Raw genomic sequence first — 13,820 nt, 5'->3', positions numbered from 1 at the left:
AACTGCTTCTCTGTGTTCTATCACAATCAAGTACTTTTTTGCCTGCTCTGGACTATCATATACATTGGGTCATACAGCATGTGCTCATTTGTATCTGGCTTCTTCCAGCCAACATGATGTCTCTTCTTGTCCCTCTATGTTGTGTATGTGGGTAGTTTATTCTTTATTATTCCCGGGCAGTATCCCATTGTATGTGGACATCCCCATTTATTTCTTTATCTATTCTCCAGACTGTATGTGGCTAATTGAAACCCATGCAACACACTCTCATGGAATATCTGGGATGACTTATCAGAACCAAGGGTGATTTTCTTCTTAAGAGATTCCAGGCTGCTTATGAATGTTAGCTTGGATCATGGGACATTGGCAATATTTCACCAGTTTTGATCTGCAGAAATGGAAATGTTATATGGTTTAACTTAATAGCTAATCAATTCAGCCCATTAAAGTTTCTCTGAAGGTTCAGCAGAAGTGGTAGGTGAGAGATTTTGTTGACATAGCTTTGAATATGCTTCTAAGAATCAATAAAATTGTGACAGTTTGCAAACCGTGGGGAAGGATGCACAAGGTATCTTGAGTTGAGAAAGTTAAAATGCAGAGGATGAGTTCCTTGTTCATCCTTACATCCCTCTTGCCTAGTATGATGTCTGTAGAGGGTGGGTTGGTAGGGTACATTCTCAACAACTGCTAAAATGGATTTATAAAGGCAGGAATAAACAAATAACCAATTAAATTAGAGATGCAGCTTTTGTCTTTGGCTCTTTCAATAATGAGGTGCCTTTGGACAAGTCTCTTCAACTTTCTTGGTTTTACTTTGCTCATCTCAAAAATGGAGAGGGGATTGCAGCTAGATATTATCCAGGCTCCCCTCCAGGTGTAGTTATCAAAGCGTTTATTTCTCAGGAAGGGATTTCCTTAACATTTGGAGAGTGATACCTGGGATGTGATGACATCCCTCCTATGCTCATCAGTGCTGCTCTCTGAGAGGGGATCCTGGGCAGTCAGTGTTGGGATGTTGCATACAGGTGATCCTTTGTTGTGATGTTCTGCCCTCTTAGTTGCCTTACATTCTAAATAAAGGAATATAATGGTATGTGAGAAAGATGTGCCAGCTTGTGTACTGGAACCTCAGTTCTGTCGTTATCTGCTCGCCTCTTCATTTATTGGACATATTCTTGTCCCCTGGGAAACAACTTCGTGTTCTTTAAATTTAACAGTTTACAAAGATTGTTAAATCATACTTTCCAGCTCAGCTATAAGGAGTAGCCTCATTTCTGGTGACATTGGTAAGGAGAGAAATGATAAAAATGACAGCTGCTTTCTCAGGACCTTTCAGAAAATCCTCATTTCTTCACAACTAGGTAGATTCCAGCCCTTAACCTCCCCTACTCTGTTCCTCAGCCTTAGGGGAATCCAGTTAGGAGAGTGGAATATCTTGTGATGTTTCTTCTGAACTGTCTACCCGGAGGCTGTCTCTGATTATGTGTGGGGCTTTGTCTTTCACCTCTATGTTATTTTGATTTCCAGAACACCCACATGCTAGTTCTGGGAAAATGATGGTTGTTCAATTTGAAGCCATTATGTAAACAGATGTCCTAACTTCACAGTCCATTTAAACATGCTTAGAGGCTGTGGTGCATATTGAAAGGGTTTATAAAGCCATCCATTGAGCTGTCTCAGCCCTAAATAAACCTGCATTTTAACATTTGGACTTTCTGTGCTTAATCCCATTGTTAAGAAATATCTAATTGCCTTATGTCTCGAAACAAGACTACATTAGACCCATTTTTTTTTAAAAAAAAGCAGAGAATTATAAGGAAAATGCAATTTGTAAGCCAGGTTTCAAATTTTGTTTTTCTTTTAAAGAGTCTAGCACATATTCCCTTGAAACAATGCCTTAGAAAATAGCTCACATTTATTGATCTAGGCACTGTTCTAAGATCTTACTGATTCATTTAATCCTTACAACAGTCCAATGAGATAAGTATTATTATGAGTCCATTTTTCGGATGATAAAATTGAGACACAGAGAAGTTAAATAACTTGCTCAAGGTCTGGAATTCTCATTAGTAATGGAATTTTGAATTCAAAAACAGGAAGAGACTTTAGAAGATTTAAGTTCTTTCTCTGTATTTATGCATTTTATCTTTACAATAACACAATGATATAGGCCTATGAATTGGCCCTATTTCTTTTACTATTTCTATGTATTACTCTTAAAAAAGAAGGCCAAGCAATGGAGTGCTAGCTACAATGGGAGACAAACAAAAAAAATCACCTTTAGAAGATGAAAACATTAAGAGAAAGGCTAAAGAAATTTTGGGGGTACATTTTTGTATAATTTCAACATTCAGATAATTTCAGTAGGACATTCTTTTCTATTTTGGAGGAGACAATAAAAATATCTTTATTTTTATTTTTAATTGACATAATTGTGTATATTTATGGAGTATAAAGTGATGTTTCGATGCACATATACATCACGTAACAATCAAATCAGAGGAATCAACATAGCTATCACAAGTTGGGAACATTTTGTTTTGAAGAAAGGTGGTTTTGAGTTATGCAGATAGGCCCTTTCAGAGGACACAGATGACCTGCTGCTGAGGCCTATGGCTGCTCTGTTCTCCGCAAGGCGTTTAATGCCCTAGGGCCAAGACCAGCACCAAAGGAGAGAATTAGGCAATGAGCCTTCAAACCCTGGTTTTGTCCCTTGTGTAATCTGGGCATGTTATTTGGCAATGGGGCCCACTTAATTTATTCTCTATAAATTGGGAATGAACTTATAGGATTGTTGTGAGAATTCTAATAGATGGTACCCACGGAGAGATCTGACACTTTCTATGTGTTTACTTAACTGGTTAACTATATTACCATCTTCTTGAAATCCTAAAGAATGCCCTTTGCCCACTAACTATTTATTAAATCTGATATTGAGTGCCTATGGAATTCCAGCCACCACGCCACCTGCTCTCTATGCCTTATCTTCCCAACCCCTCCCTATTCAAAATGTGGTTCAGGGACCAGCAGCAGCAGCAGCAGCAGCAGCAGCAGCAGCAGCAGCAGCATCACCCAGAATGTGATGCCCTTCCCTGATGTGAGCAATCAGGATCTGTATTTATAACAAGATCCCCAGATGGTTTGCATAAACATTAAAGTTTTAGGAGTATTGGTCTGAGCCTCATAGCTATGCTATAAATTAATAATGATAATTGTACATTTCCCAAATATGTGAAGGCCAGAGGCAAAGTTGCTTGTTCTAAGCAACACAGTCCTGAAATTTGCATTTGGATATGGCTGGTTCCTAAGTCTCACTATGTAACCTACACCCTTAACCCAATGCTGACCCCCAATGTTTTCCAAGGAGTCTAGGAAGAGTTGGCTGCTTCCTGGCACTCTTTTGTGGGACCATGCCAACTGGCAGGAGCTGAAACTGGACTCAAGCTCCTGGGGTCAGTCACGGGTTACCTGACTACTCTTTCCCTCTGTCTCCTTCCCTCTACTTTTTCCAGTTTGCTGTCCTTGTTTCTCAATCCCTTACCTCCAACTGATGACAGATGGTTTCTAATTCTCTCTCCTTAGGGTCCAGTTAGTTCTTCCTCTGTCCAAGGCAAATCCTCCTCTCTAGCACTTGCTTCTTTCCATTATACTCCCATCTTTCCAAGCCAAGAGCCTCCCCCAACTCAGTCCCAGAGATGAACATTTTTGCATGGCTCCCAGCAGCTTAGTATGACAAGTAATGCATCAACTGTAACCCACAGGGTTAAGTTTGGGTCAGGGATCATGGGGAGTTTTTTAATATTGAGAGTTAAAGTTTGAGAGTTGTCCTTGGACTCCTTGAGAAATGTTTTTCTGTCTATTAAACAAAAGAGGATGTTAATACAAATCCCTTTGTTATATCCTTTCCCCTCAATATACTCCTGTCTTTGGTACATAACTAGTCTCAACAAATCACAACTGGACATTTAGGGATGAAGTTGGTTGAGAGAATTGCTAAAAGTGCTGGCTCAAACTCTAGTAAACTTTTGTTTTTTTTTGTTTTTGTTTTTTTTTTTTTGAGGCAGAGTTTCGCTCTTGTTACCCAGGCTGGAGTGCAATGGCGCGATCTCGGCTCACCGCAACCTCCGCCTCCTGGGTTCAGGCAATTCTCCTGCCTCAGCCTCCTGAGTAGCTGGGATTACAGGCACGCGCCACCATGCCCAGCTAATTTTTTGTATTTTTAGTAGAGACGGGGTTTCACCATGTTGACCAGAATGGTCTCGATCTGTTGACCTCGAGATCCACCCGCCTCGGCCTCCCAAAGTGCTGGGATTACAGGCTTGAGCCACCGCGCCCGGCCTCTAGTAAACTTTTGAACCTCAAGCAGACCTCTTGGCTTATGTTAAAGATACTCTACTGATATTTCCATCTCTGTTCCTGATGGGACTTTGCAGTAGGAATCATATAGACAGTTTTCTCCTCTCCTCACACTGGGATTCTCTCCTATGCTATCTCTCTGCTTGAACTTTCTCAGGAAATATCTTGTCTATTTTATCAGTGACAAGGACTGTGCCGGCAAGTCCAAAGTTGAAGTAATTAAATGTTTATTAGTAACAACTAGGTGCAGATGAATCTGGATTAAATCATAGCTTCCCTGTGGACTTTTATTATGTTTTTGTTCCCACAATTTTTTTTTGCAAGAACAGTACAAATTTCTCTCTTTTTTTAATTGTACTTTAGGTTCTGGGGTACATGTGCAGATTATGCAGGATTGTTGCATAGGTACACACATGGCAATGTGGTTTGCTGCCTCCATCCCCCGTCACCTGCATCTGGTATTTCTCCCCATGTTATCCCTTCCCTACCTCCCCAACCCCCACTGTCCCTCCCTTGGCCCCCCAACCAGACCCCAGTGTGTGATGCTCCCCTCCCTGTGTCTATGTGTTCTCATTGTTCATCACCCATCTATGAGTGAGAACATGCGGTCTTTGATTTTCTGCTCTTGTGTCAGTTTGCTGAGAATGATGGTTTCCAGATTCATCCATGTCCCTGCAAAGGACACAAACTCATTATTTTTTATGGCTGCATAGTATTCCATGGTGTATATGTGCCACATTTTCCTTGTCCAGTCTATCGTCAATGGGCATTTGGGTTGGTTCCAGGTCTTTGCTATTGTAAACAGTGCCACTTTGAACATACATGTGCATGCATCTTTATAATAGAATGGTTTGTAATCCTTTGGGTATATATCCAGTAATGGGATTGCTGGGTCAAGGGGAATTTCTGTTTCTAGGTCCTTGAGGAATTGCCACACTGTCTTCCACAATGGTTGAACTAGTTTACATTCCCACCAACAGTGTAAAAGTGTTCCTATTTCTCCACATCCTCTCCAGCATCTCTTGTCTCCAGATTTTTTAATGATCGCCATTCTAACCGGCGTGAGATGGTATCTAAATGTGGTTTTGATTTGCATTTCTCTAATAATCAGTGATGATGAGCATTTTTTCATATGTTTGTTGGCCTCATGTGTGTCTTCTTCCGTAAAGTGTCTCTTCGTATCCTTCACCCACTTTTGGATGGGTTTGTTTGTTTTTTCTTGTAAATCTGTTTTAGTTCTTTGTAGATTCTGGATATTAGCCCTTTGTCAGATGGGTAGATTGCAAATATTTTTTCCCATTCTGTTGGTTGCTGGTTCACTCTAATGATTGTTTCTTTTGCTGTACAGAAGCTCTGGAGTTTAATTAGGTCCCATTTGTCTATTTTGGCTTTCGTTACCAATGCTTTTGGTGTTTTAGTCATGAAGTCCTTGCCTATGCCTATGTCCTGAATGGTTTTGCCTAGATTTTCTTCTAGGGTTCTTATAGTGTTAGGTCTTATGTTTAAGTCTTTAATCCATCTGGAGTTAATTTTAGTGTAAGGTGTCAGGAAGGGGTCCAGTTTCTGCTTTCTGCACATGGCTAGCCAGTTTTCCCAACACCATTTATTAAACAGGGAATCCTTTCCCCATTGCTTGTTTTTGTCAGGTTTGTCAAAGATCAGATGGTTGTAGATGTGTGGCGTTGCCTCCAGGGCCATGAACAGTACAAATTTTAAGTATGATCGTAAAGTTATTGTTTATTAGAAAAGTTTTTAAAAAGATAAGTGTTCAAATTCAGTTGAATTTGGTAGTTTTCCAGCAAATACTAATGGAATAACAGATAGAAGAGTTATGTGCTCTGAGTTGCTCAAAGTGGAAAAGTTGGTGCATTGTTCTGATCAAGAAGCAAACAGAGAAGGTTGTAACCTAAGACCAGGGTGTGTTGGAAAAGGAAGAAAACTCAGGGACATTGACTCTTTCCCTAAAACTTTGTTGCTCAGGAAACTGAAGCCAGAGGTTTATCCAAGGCCACATGGCCAATTATGGCAGATGAAGGAGTAGGACCCAGGTTGCTGGCCTCTAATCTGTTAGTGCTGCACGGAACTTTCCCTATGAACCATCTCTAAGACAAAGGAATGTGAATTTGCACAGACTTGGGGAAATGTTTGAAGTTGTTTGAAGTCTTTCATACTACTTAAAAAAGTCACTGAAATTTTGCATTTTATAATATACTTCATCCATGTTTCCTGTGCTTAAAAAATAATGTACACAAACTTAGCATTTCCCTACAACTGTTGGAGTAAAATTGATGCACCCGGGGTTATCCCAGCCTCTTCATATCTCCTGACACATTGCCATGGATTCTGGGTTCAGAAGCCTTCCAGATTGCCTTGTGTGATTTCCAGTACGGCTAGCAATATGTCATATTCCTGCCTACACTATTTTCTCAATCCTTGGTGATTAATTAGATCCATTTGCTGTGGTCAGTACTCAGATCTGATGATCATGTTGGCAGCACTGCACTCACTTTTCATGCCAGCTTTCTCCACGTGGCAAGGAGTTCCACAGATGTGCACCATGCAGCTGCACATTAGAGGTGGGTGTACACTGACCTGTGGGAGTCGGAGCATTGAGCAGAATTCCAGAATTCCAAGCACAGTCCATTTCTGGGCCTTTGTGCATGCTGTTCCTTCACACTAGAATGCATTTCCCTGCCTCTTTACCAGTTAAGTATGGGACTCATTCTCTCAAAAGTGCCAGATGCCATAATTGTCATCAAGTTTCCTTTGTTCCTCTCTTTTGAAATGAAGCTCCTTTTCCTGTGCTCCTGAAATATATTATTGGTGCTCTTTTTTGTTTCAAAATTCTTTCCACTCAGATTTCAATCTCCTTGAAGATGTGGCCATGTTATCTTTGTATCTCCAAATGGCTGGTTCATGCTTTCATGTCGTAACTGTTTAATCAGTCTTGATTGATTTGGATTTCTAAGTTAGGAAAAAGCATAATTTAAGGTTGCTTTTACCATATGAGGAACAAGAAAAGATGCTTTTTGCCTTTATTCTTAGGAGACTTAGGACTGTTCCCATGGTTTTTTGTGTTACGTTAGTGTAAATATTCAATTCTTCATATTTCTTTTCCCACTAGGACTTTTTCTTCAAGTAAGCTGACTCTGAAAGACAATGTTTGGGATACATTACAGTCCCAAACAGAAAGAGTGAAGATCTCTGTAATGTTAAGAAAATTCTTTTGCAAATTAACCTTTGACTGTCTGTCTTCATGAGGGCTAGCCTAACATCTTCATATCCTCACCATCTTGCTACCTGGAGGAGGGCCCAGAGCCTGCTTGTTCCTGGGCACACAGATGAAGGAGGAGAAGCCGACCCTCAGTGGGGCCCTTTTCTGCATGCTTCAGCAGAGAGTAGATAGAAAGATGGACATGACTAGGCTTAGACATCCACCTCTTTGTAAACCATACCTCAAATCTTGAGAGAAGCAGTCTGAAAGCACTTCTACTTTCATCATGAGTTGGACATTCTGCAAATTGTCTGTATAAGTCAGAGCAGGTTAACTGTGAAACCACTCTTTCCAAGTATCAGTGTCTTCACATAATAAACGGTGATTTCTGCCACCTGTCTTAAGTGGATGTGGGCCCTTGCATATGTTTGTGTGGGAGAAGGCATGTTTTGCTGCATGTTGCTGTTTCAGGACCTGTGCTCCAGGACCTTTCTGTTTGAGGGTCCCTTATACCCTAAGACCTCAAAACCTTTTTCTGGACCCTCTACACCTGACTGGGGGGTGAGGGAAAGGGAGTAATGGAGTATAGTGCATGCACTGGAAATGACATACATTACTTCCACCTGCATCCCATTGGCTAGACACCAGTCAGTAATAGGCACCACCTAACTGCAAGAGGGGCTGGGAAATGTAGTCCAGCTCTGCCCTAGAAAGAAGAGGGAAGGGGTTTGCTGATAATGTAACCAGTTGACCCATGGACTTTGTTGGATTTATTGTTAATATTTTGCTTTTAAACCTTGTTATTAGTTGTTAAATCAATCATAATTGAAAGGGCTAAGTAAAGGGGATAAACGGATTTACCATCTCTATAAAGCCTGCCCTGATCCCTCTTCACTCTTACATTCTGGTTGTGATATGTCTAGCTCTGACCACCAGGAATACTCTAGCAGGGCCTCCCACGTGGTGTCTACTGTTTCCATTCTAGTGGTATTTGACATTTATGACTGCCCCTTTAAGAGTCTGCCATTCAGGTCAATAGCTCCCACCACACTGCATCCTGTGAACAATTAATACAGATTTATGAAGTTATTAATAACAATAAAGATTATGAAATTATATACAAATGATTTAGCCTTGTCTCCTTACTCCCATTCCAATGCATGATGTTAGCTGAGTTTTATACATATTGGGAGCTTGAAGACCCATTATACACATATCCACACCAGTGACAGTCCAACCTTCAGGTTAGAACTAGAAAACTAAATAGCTATAAATAACTGGAATGTATACTGAGTTATTTGTACATATATTTGTATAATTATATATTCTTTAAAAATTATCTTCATGTTTTTCTCATCTGAATGGGAAAACACATGGAAAAGAAGGCCTGAAATTACTCCAGCTAATTATAAACTGAATGTGTGTGTGTGTGTTTGGATTAGATGGATGGAACCAACAGATTTTACTTGTTCATCTGGAAGACAGAGCACCAGCAGGATGTGGAGCATGTGGCCCGCTGTGTTCTCTGCTACGGTAAGCCAGGACAGCCTTTAGAACAGGATGAATTCACTGGTGGCCACAGGCTATCTCTGCTTGGCAGATGTGTATTTACTTTTAAAGTCTATGGAATTTCCTGTTAAGTCAGATTTCTAGTTTTTCTTAGGAAGTCAGACCTGTCTTGAGGGTCACAGATACTGCATTCCCATGAAGCACAGTCAGCAGAGCTGAGTTGGCCTGACCCCTCTTAACGGGGTGAGTGTCTGCTAGTGTCTCACAGTCCTCACTCCTCTATATCTTACTCCTGGCATGTTCTGCTCATTTATCTGTCCTGCTAGCTGCTGGGGTTGGCTGGGCTTGTGGTTCCTGCCTTAGTGCACCTTAGTGTGATGGGCAGACAACTGAACTAAGAATTAAGAGTGACGAGTTCTGGGCCTGGAACCACCATTGGCCAGCAGTGGGATACTGGACAGTCATCCAGTTTGTCTTGGCTCCCAACCCCCATTGCTATATCCCACACCAGCCTGTGCTGGAGAGAAGTTTCTGCTGAAACACATGCATGCCGACATGTGAAGAGTTCCTGTCCACACCCATTTTACCCAGCACCAGAGTGGGCAAACTTGAGGGGATGTCATTGTTTTCTCTCCTTGATCCACACTAATCCTAGTACTACCACAAGAGGCTTGGCCATGACAACTCAGCCAAGCCAAGTGTAGTAACTGCCGTTTGTGAGTATGTCACAGGTGATGAACTGTTTTCACATCCATCTCATCTGACACATTGTCTCTTTGGGCCTCAGTTCCCTCTCCTGTAGAAACCTAGTGTTTATTGAGGTCTTATTATGCATCAGGCATTGTTTTGAACACTTACATATATATAAACTCATTTTTTCTTTTAAACCTTATAAATGACCTCAAGAGGTAAGTACTATTATTATCATCATCATTATTTCTATGTGACAAATGAGGAAACTGAGATTCTAGGGAGATTAAGTAATTTACCCAAGGTTACATGCTGAGTAAGGAATAGACCCGGACCGAACCAGGCAGCGTGGTTGCTGAACTCTTGACTACTACCCCTGTGCTTTGCTAATGACTCATTAGGACTTTTCAACCTTTCTTCGTATCATAGATCCCTTCTGCATCTGGTTAGACTTATGCTCTCCTTAGAATAATGTTTTTCAATGCATAAAATAAAAACCAGAGAATTACAAAGGAAAATGATTACATTGAAATTATCAAAATACTTAAAAATTTTGATATATATATCTTTAAAGTTTTATTTTATTTTAAATTGACAAAGAATAATTATATAAATTTATGGGGCACAGTGATGTTTCAATGCATGTATACATTATCAAATGATCAAATCAGACCAATTAACATAATAATTGCTTCAAATGCTTATCATTTGTGTATGGTAAGTATGTTTAAAATCCACTTTTAAAAGCTATTTTGAAATATACAATTATTATTAACTCTAACACCGTGTGGTGCAACAGACCACCAGAACCTATCCTTCTGTCTAACTGAGACTTGGCACCCTTTAACTAATGTATCTCCTTTCCCCATTCACCTCCCTGCCCACTGCCTACTCTCTATTTCTATGAGCTTGATTTTTTTTATATTCCACATACAAGTGAGATCATGCAATATTTGTCTTTCTGTACCTGGCTTGTTTCACTTAGCATAACATCCTCACAAATGATGGAATTTCCTGCTTTTTTAAAAGACTGAATAGTATTCCACATATGTATGTGTGTATATATATATATGTACATATATTTAATGTATATGTATATATATAAAACGTGTATGTGTGTATATATATATATACACAACATAGATGTATTTATATATATAAATACCACATTTTAACCCACTTGTCATGAGCTTCTTTATTAGCATTTTAAATGATAAGATCTAGCAGATCTAGTAGCCATTATTTCAAAGTATTAGTGAGTGAAAATAACATGGAGCTGTTTGCAACCACTGATAAGGAAATCGGTGATTTCTATTGGTGTCAGAATCACTAGTATTATAGTGGTTTGTTGTCTTTATGCACAGTGAAAAGAAATGTTGAATTTATTTTAAATAGAGGTAGTGAAAATAAAGATGTAATTTTTTTCCAATCCTCATTCACAGGCCCCTTGGGAGACTGTGGTTCCCAGGTTGAAAACACCTGCTCCTGCCAGTTTGTCCCAGCAGTGGGTCCCTGACACCACTGTTCATCAGAATACCTACATACATTTCAGTGATAGATTCTAAGCTCCATGCCAACACTACCAAACCAGAATCTTGATATGACTAGAACCTGGAAATCTGCAGTAAAAAAAGAAGAAAAATTCTACATGCCATTTGATGCTGAACCAGCTTGAGAACTCTAAGACTATAGCTTTTCATTTAAAATTGGCAGTGTTTGATCTTTTTTTCTCAACCTTAAAAAAAGGCAGTTTCATATGGTTGTTTCACTCCCAGCTCTAGCAATCAATTTTGTTTACGTGGTTTCCCACTACTGTTGATTTATCTATTGTTAGATTATAATCTATTACTAGAATGTAATTATTTTTTTGAGGAGGAAATAGAGCTTATGTCTATGAACACAGAGACTGGGAAGCCATATATGGCCTAGTGGCTGAACACATTAAGTGTGCAATCAATCTCAATTCTTCTTTTGAGAAATGAGCTCATTTACAACACCCCTTGGCTTGCCACCTCACCACAATGCCTCAAGTGCTCAATGACTGCTGTCCTTATTGTCGGGGGTTGGGGGAGTATGGAACTGTGTTTTGCATGGAAAGGAAAGGGATGCATGGTTTAACTCTGGTTTCTCCCTGCACTTCCTTCCTAGACAAATGCAGACCCGACCCAGAATGCCCGGCTGGCGCGCCAGGGCCCCAGGAGGTGGATGTGGACTTGGCGTTTGTGGTGGACAGCTCCTATGGCGTGGATGCCGACATGTACCACTGGTCTTTGAGTCTAGTGGACACTGTGCTAGAAGACCTGGAGGTGGCTGAGCAGCCAGGCACATCCCACCATGGGGCACGCGTGGCCCTGGTGATGCACACGACACCCAACTTCTGGCCGGGTGTGGGTCACCTCCCTGTGCTCGAGGGCTTCCACCTGACCACGTATGGCCACCGGACGCAGATGCAGAAACATGTCCGTGAGGCTGCAGGCCGCCCCTTACAGGGAACTCCCGCCCTAGGCCACGCCCTGGAGTGGACACTGGAGAATGTACTCCTGGCAGCCCCTCTGCCACGGAGGGCACGAGTCCTCTTTGCCATCGTGGCCAGCGAGACAAGTAGCTGGGACAGGGAGAAGCTATGGACTTTGTCCCTGGAGGCCAAATGCAAGGGCATCACCCTCTTTGTGCTGGCCTTGGGTCCAGGTGTGCGGACTGAAGAGCTAGCCGAGCTGGCCTCCGTGGTCAGTGCCCCCTCCGAGCAGCATCTACTGCGCCTACAAGGAGTTTCAGAGCCAGAGGTCACCTACGCTCAGAGATTCACTCGGGCCTTCCTGAGCCTCCTAAAAAGTGAGCAGTCCCTGGTACTGGGGCACCTTGGGTGGAGTGGGGAGAGGAATTTACGGAGCCTGGCATTTGGGCAGGCAGCTGCCTGTTGCACATTCATTATTGCCTAAATGTTTGTAGCCCAGCATCTCTGGGGAGCACCTGGGAGCACCCCATTTCCTGAAGACCCTGCACTATTGTCGCCCTGACATTGTGTCAAGCTTAGTGATGGTTTCTTGTCCTGAACCTCTCATTTGATGACTGGGAGCCTCAGGCTTCCACATAACTTTTCAATTTTCTCATTTGTCAAGGTGAGAATTGCAGTCTTTTCCCTAATCGTGAAGCCATGTGTTCCTGGAGGGGCTTTGAAAGCACCAACATTGTACACATATAAGGCATAGTTATTGTTATTACTATTTATTATCGCAGTTTCCAACAGTATTTGACAGCATTTCTTAAATTTTTACATGCACTGAATCTCCTGGGGATCTTGTTAAAATGTAGATTGTGATTCAGTAAGTCTGTGTTAATGACAAGAGTCTGTCTGCATTTCTTACAAGCTTGAGAGAGATACCAATGATCCTAGCTCATGTGATGTTTATTTTCAAATAGAGGTTGACATGGCAGTGTGGAGTCAGGGGTTTTCAGGGACCCACTAGGAAGTAAGGGAGACAGGACAAAAGTCTAGGGTCTTCCATCTCAGGTTGGGTGAATGAAGCCAAGAGTGAAGATTAAGGGGTGAGGGCTGTGCCAGCGGGTCCTAGCCAGAATTGTTCCCCATCCCCCTGCTCGAGCATCCTCACCTCCCATCAGAACTAGTGGAATTATTATTGTTTTTTTCTCTTAGAACTGGATGAATGAAACTCATGGGCAGCCACATCTGTATCCCTAGCATGATAATGGAGATTTAGAAATGGGACGGTGAGGGTATCAGCCTGGTCACATCGTGAGCAGTTTGTCTTGGGTTTCATCCTCCCGTGCATAATTCAACTTATGTAAAGGGTGCTTTGCTGTAACATGTGAAGCCTCCTTGTCCTTGCTGGGAGACATTCGTTTCTCCGTTTACAGGCAGTTGTGATAGCTCATTGGGAGCCTTGAGGGACACCTGCGCCTTCATCACTAAAAGAATAAAGGGAGTGTGATGGACATCTCAGAAGTACTAACACAGCATTTGTACCTCTCCAATTTAATTCCAGTCCTAGCTCTGCCACTAGTGAACTGTGTGATCCTAGAAAAGTCAATG

General features: G+C 41.5%; 1 protein-coding gene across 2 annotated transcripts in view; it reads left to right on the top strand.

Annotated features, from left to right (window-relative positions):
* Positions 1–13,820, top strand: part of LOC100408489 (collagen alpha-4(VI) chain) — a 117,525-nt gene that overhangs the window by 95,952 nt on the left and 7,753 nt on the right. For both annotated transcript variants that reach the window (XM_078354246.1, XM_002759688.7), the window contains 2 exons: positions 9,013–9,103; positions 11,918–12,601. In XM_078354246.1, coding sequence (XP_078210372.1) covers positions 9,013–9,103; positions 11,918–12,601 — 775 coding nt within the window. The remainder of the gene's footprint in view (positions 1–9,012; positions 9,104–11,917; positions 12,602–13,820) is intronic.

Source organism: Callithrix jacchus, chromosome 17 (genome assembly GCF_049354715.1).
Source record: "Callithrix jacchus isolate 240 chromosome 17, calJac240_pri, whole genome shotgun sequence".
NCBI classification, from domain to species: domain Eukaryota; kingdom Metazoa; phylum Chordata; class Mammalia; order Primates; family Cebidae; genus Callithrix; species Callithrix jacchus.
The sequence above is the reverse complement of the archived record's forward strand: the minus strand, read 5'-3'. Positions and strand labels throughout refer to the sequence as shown.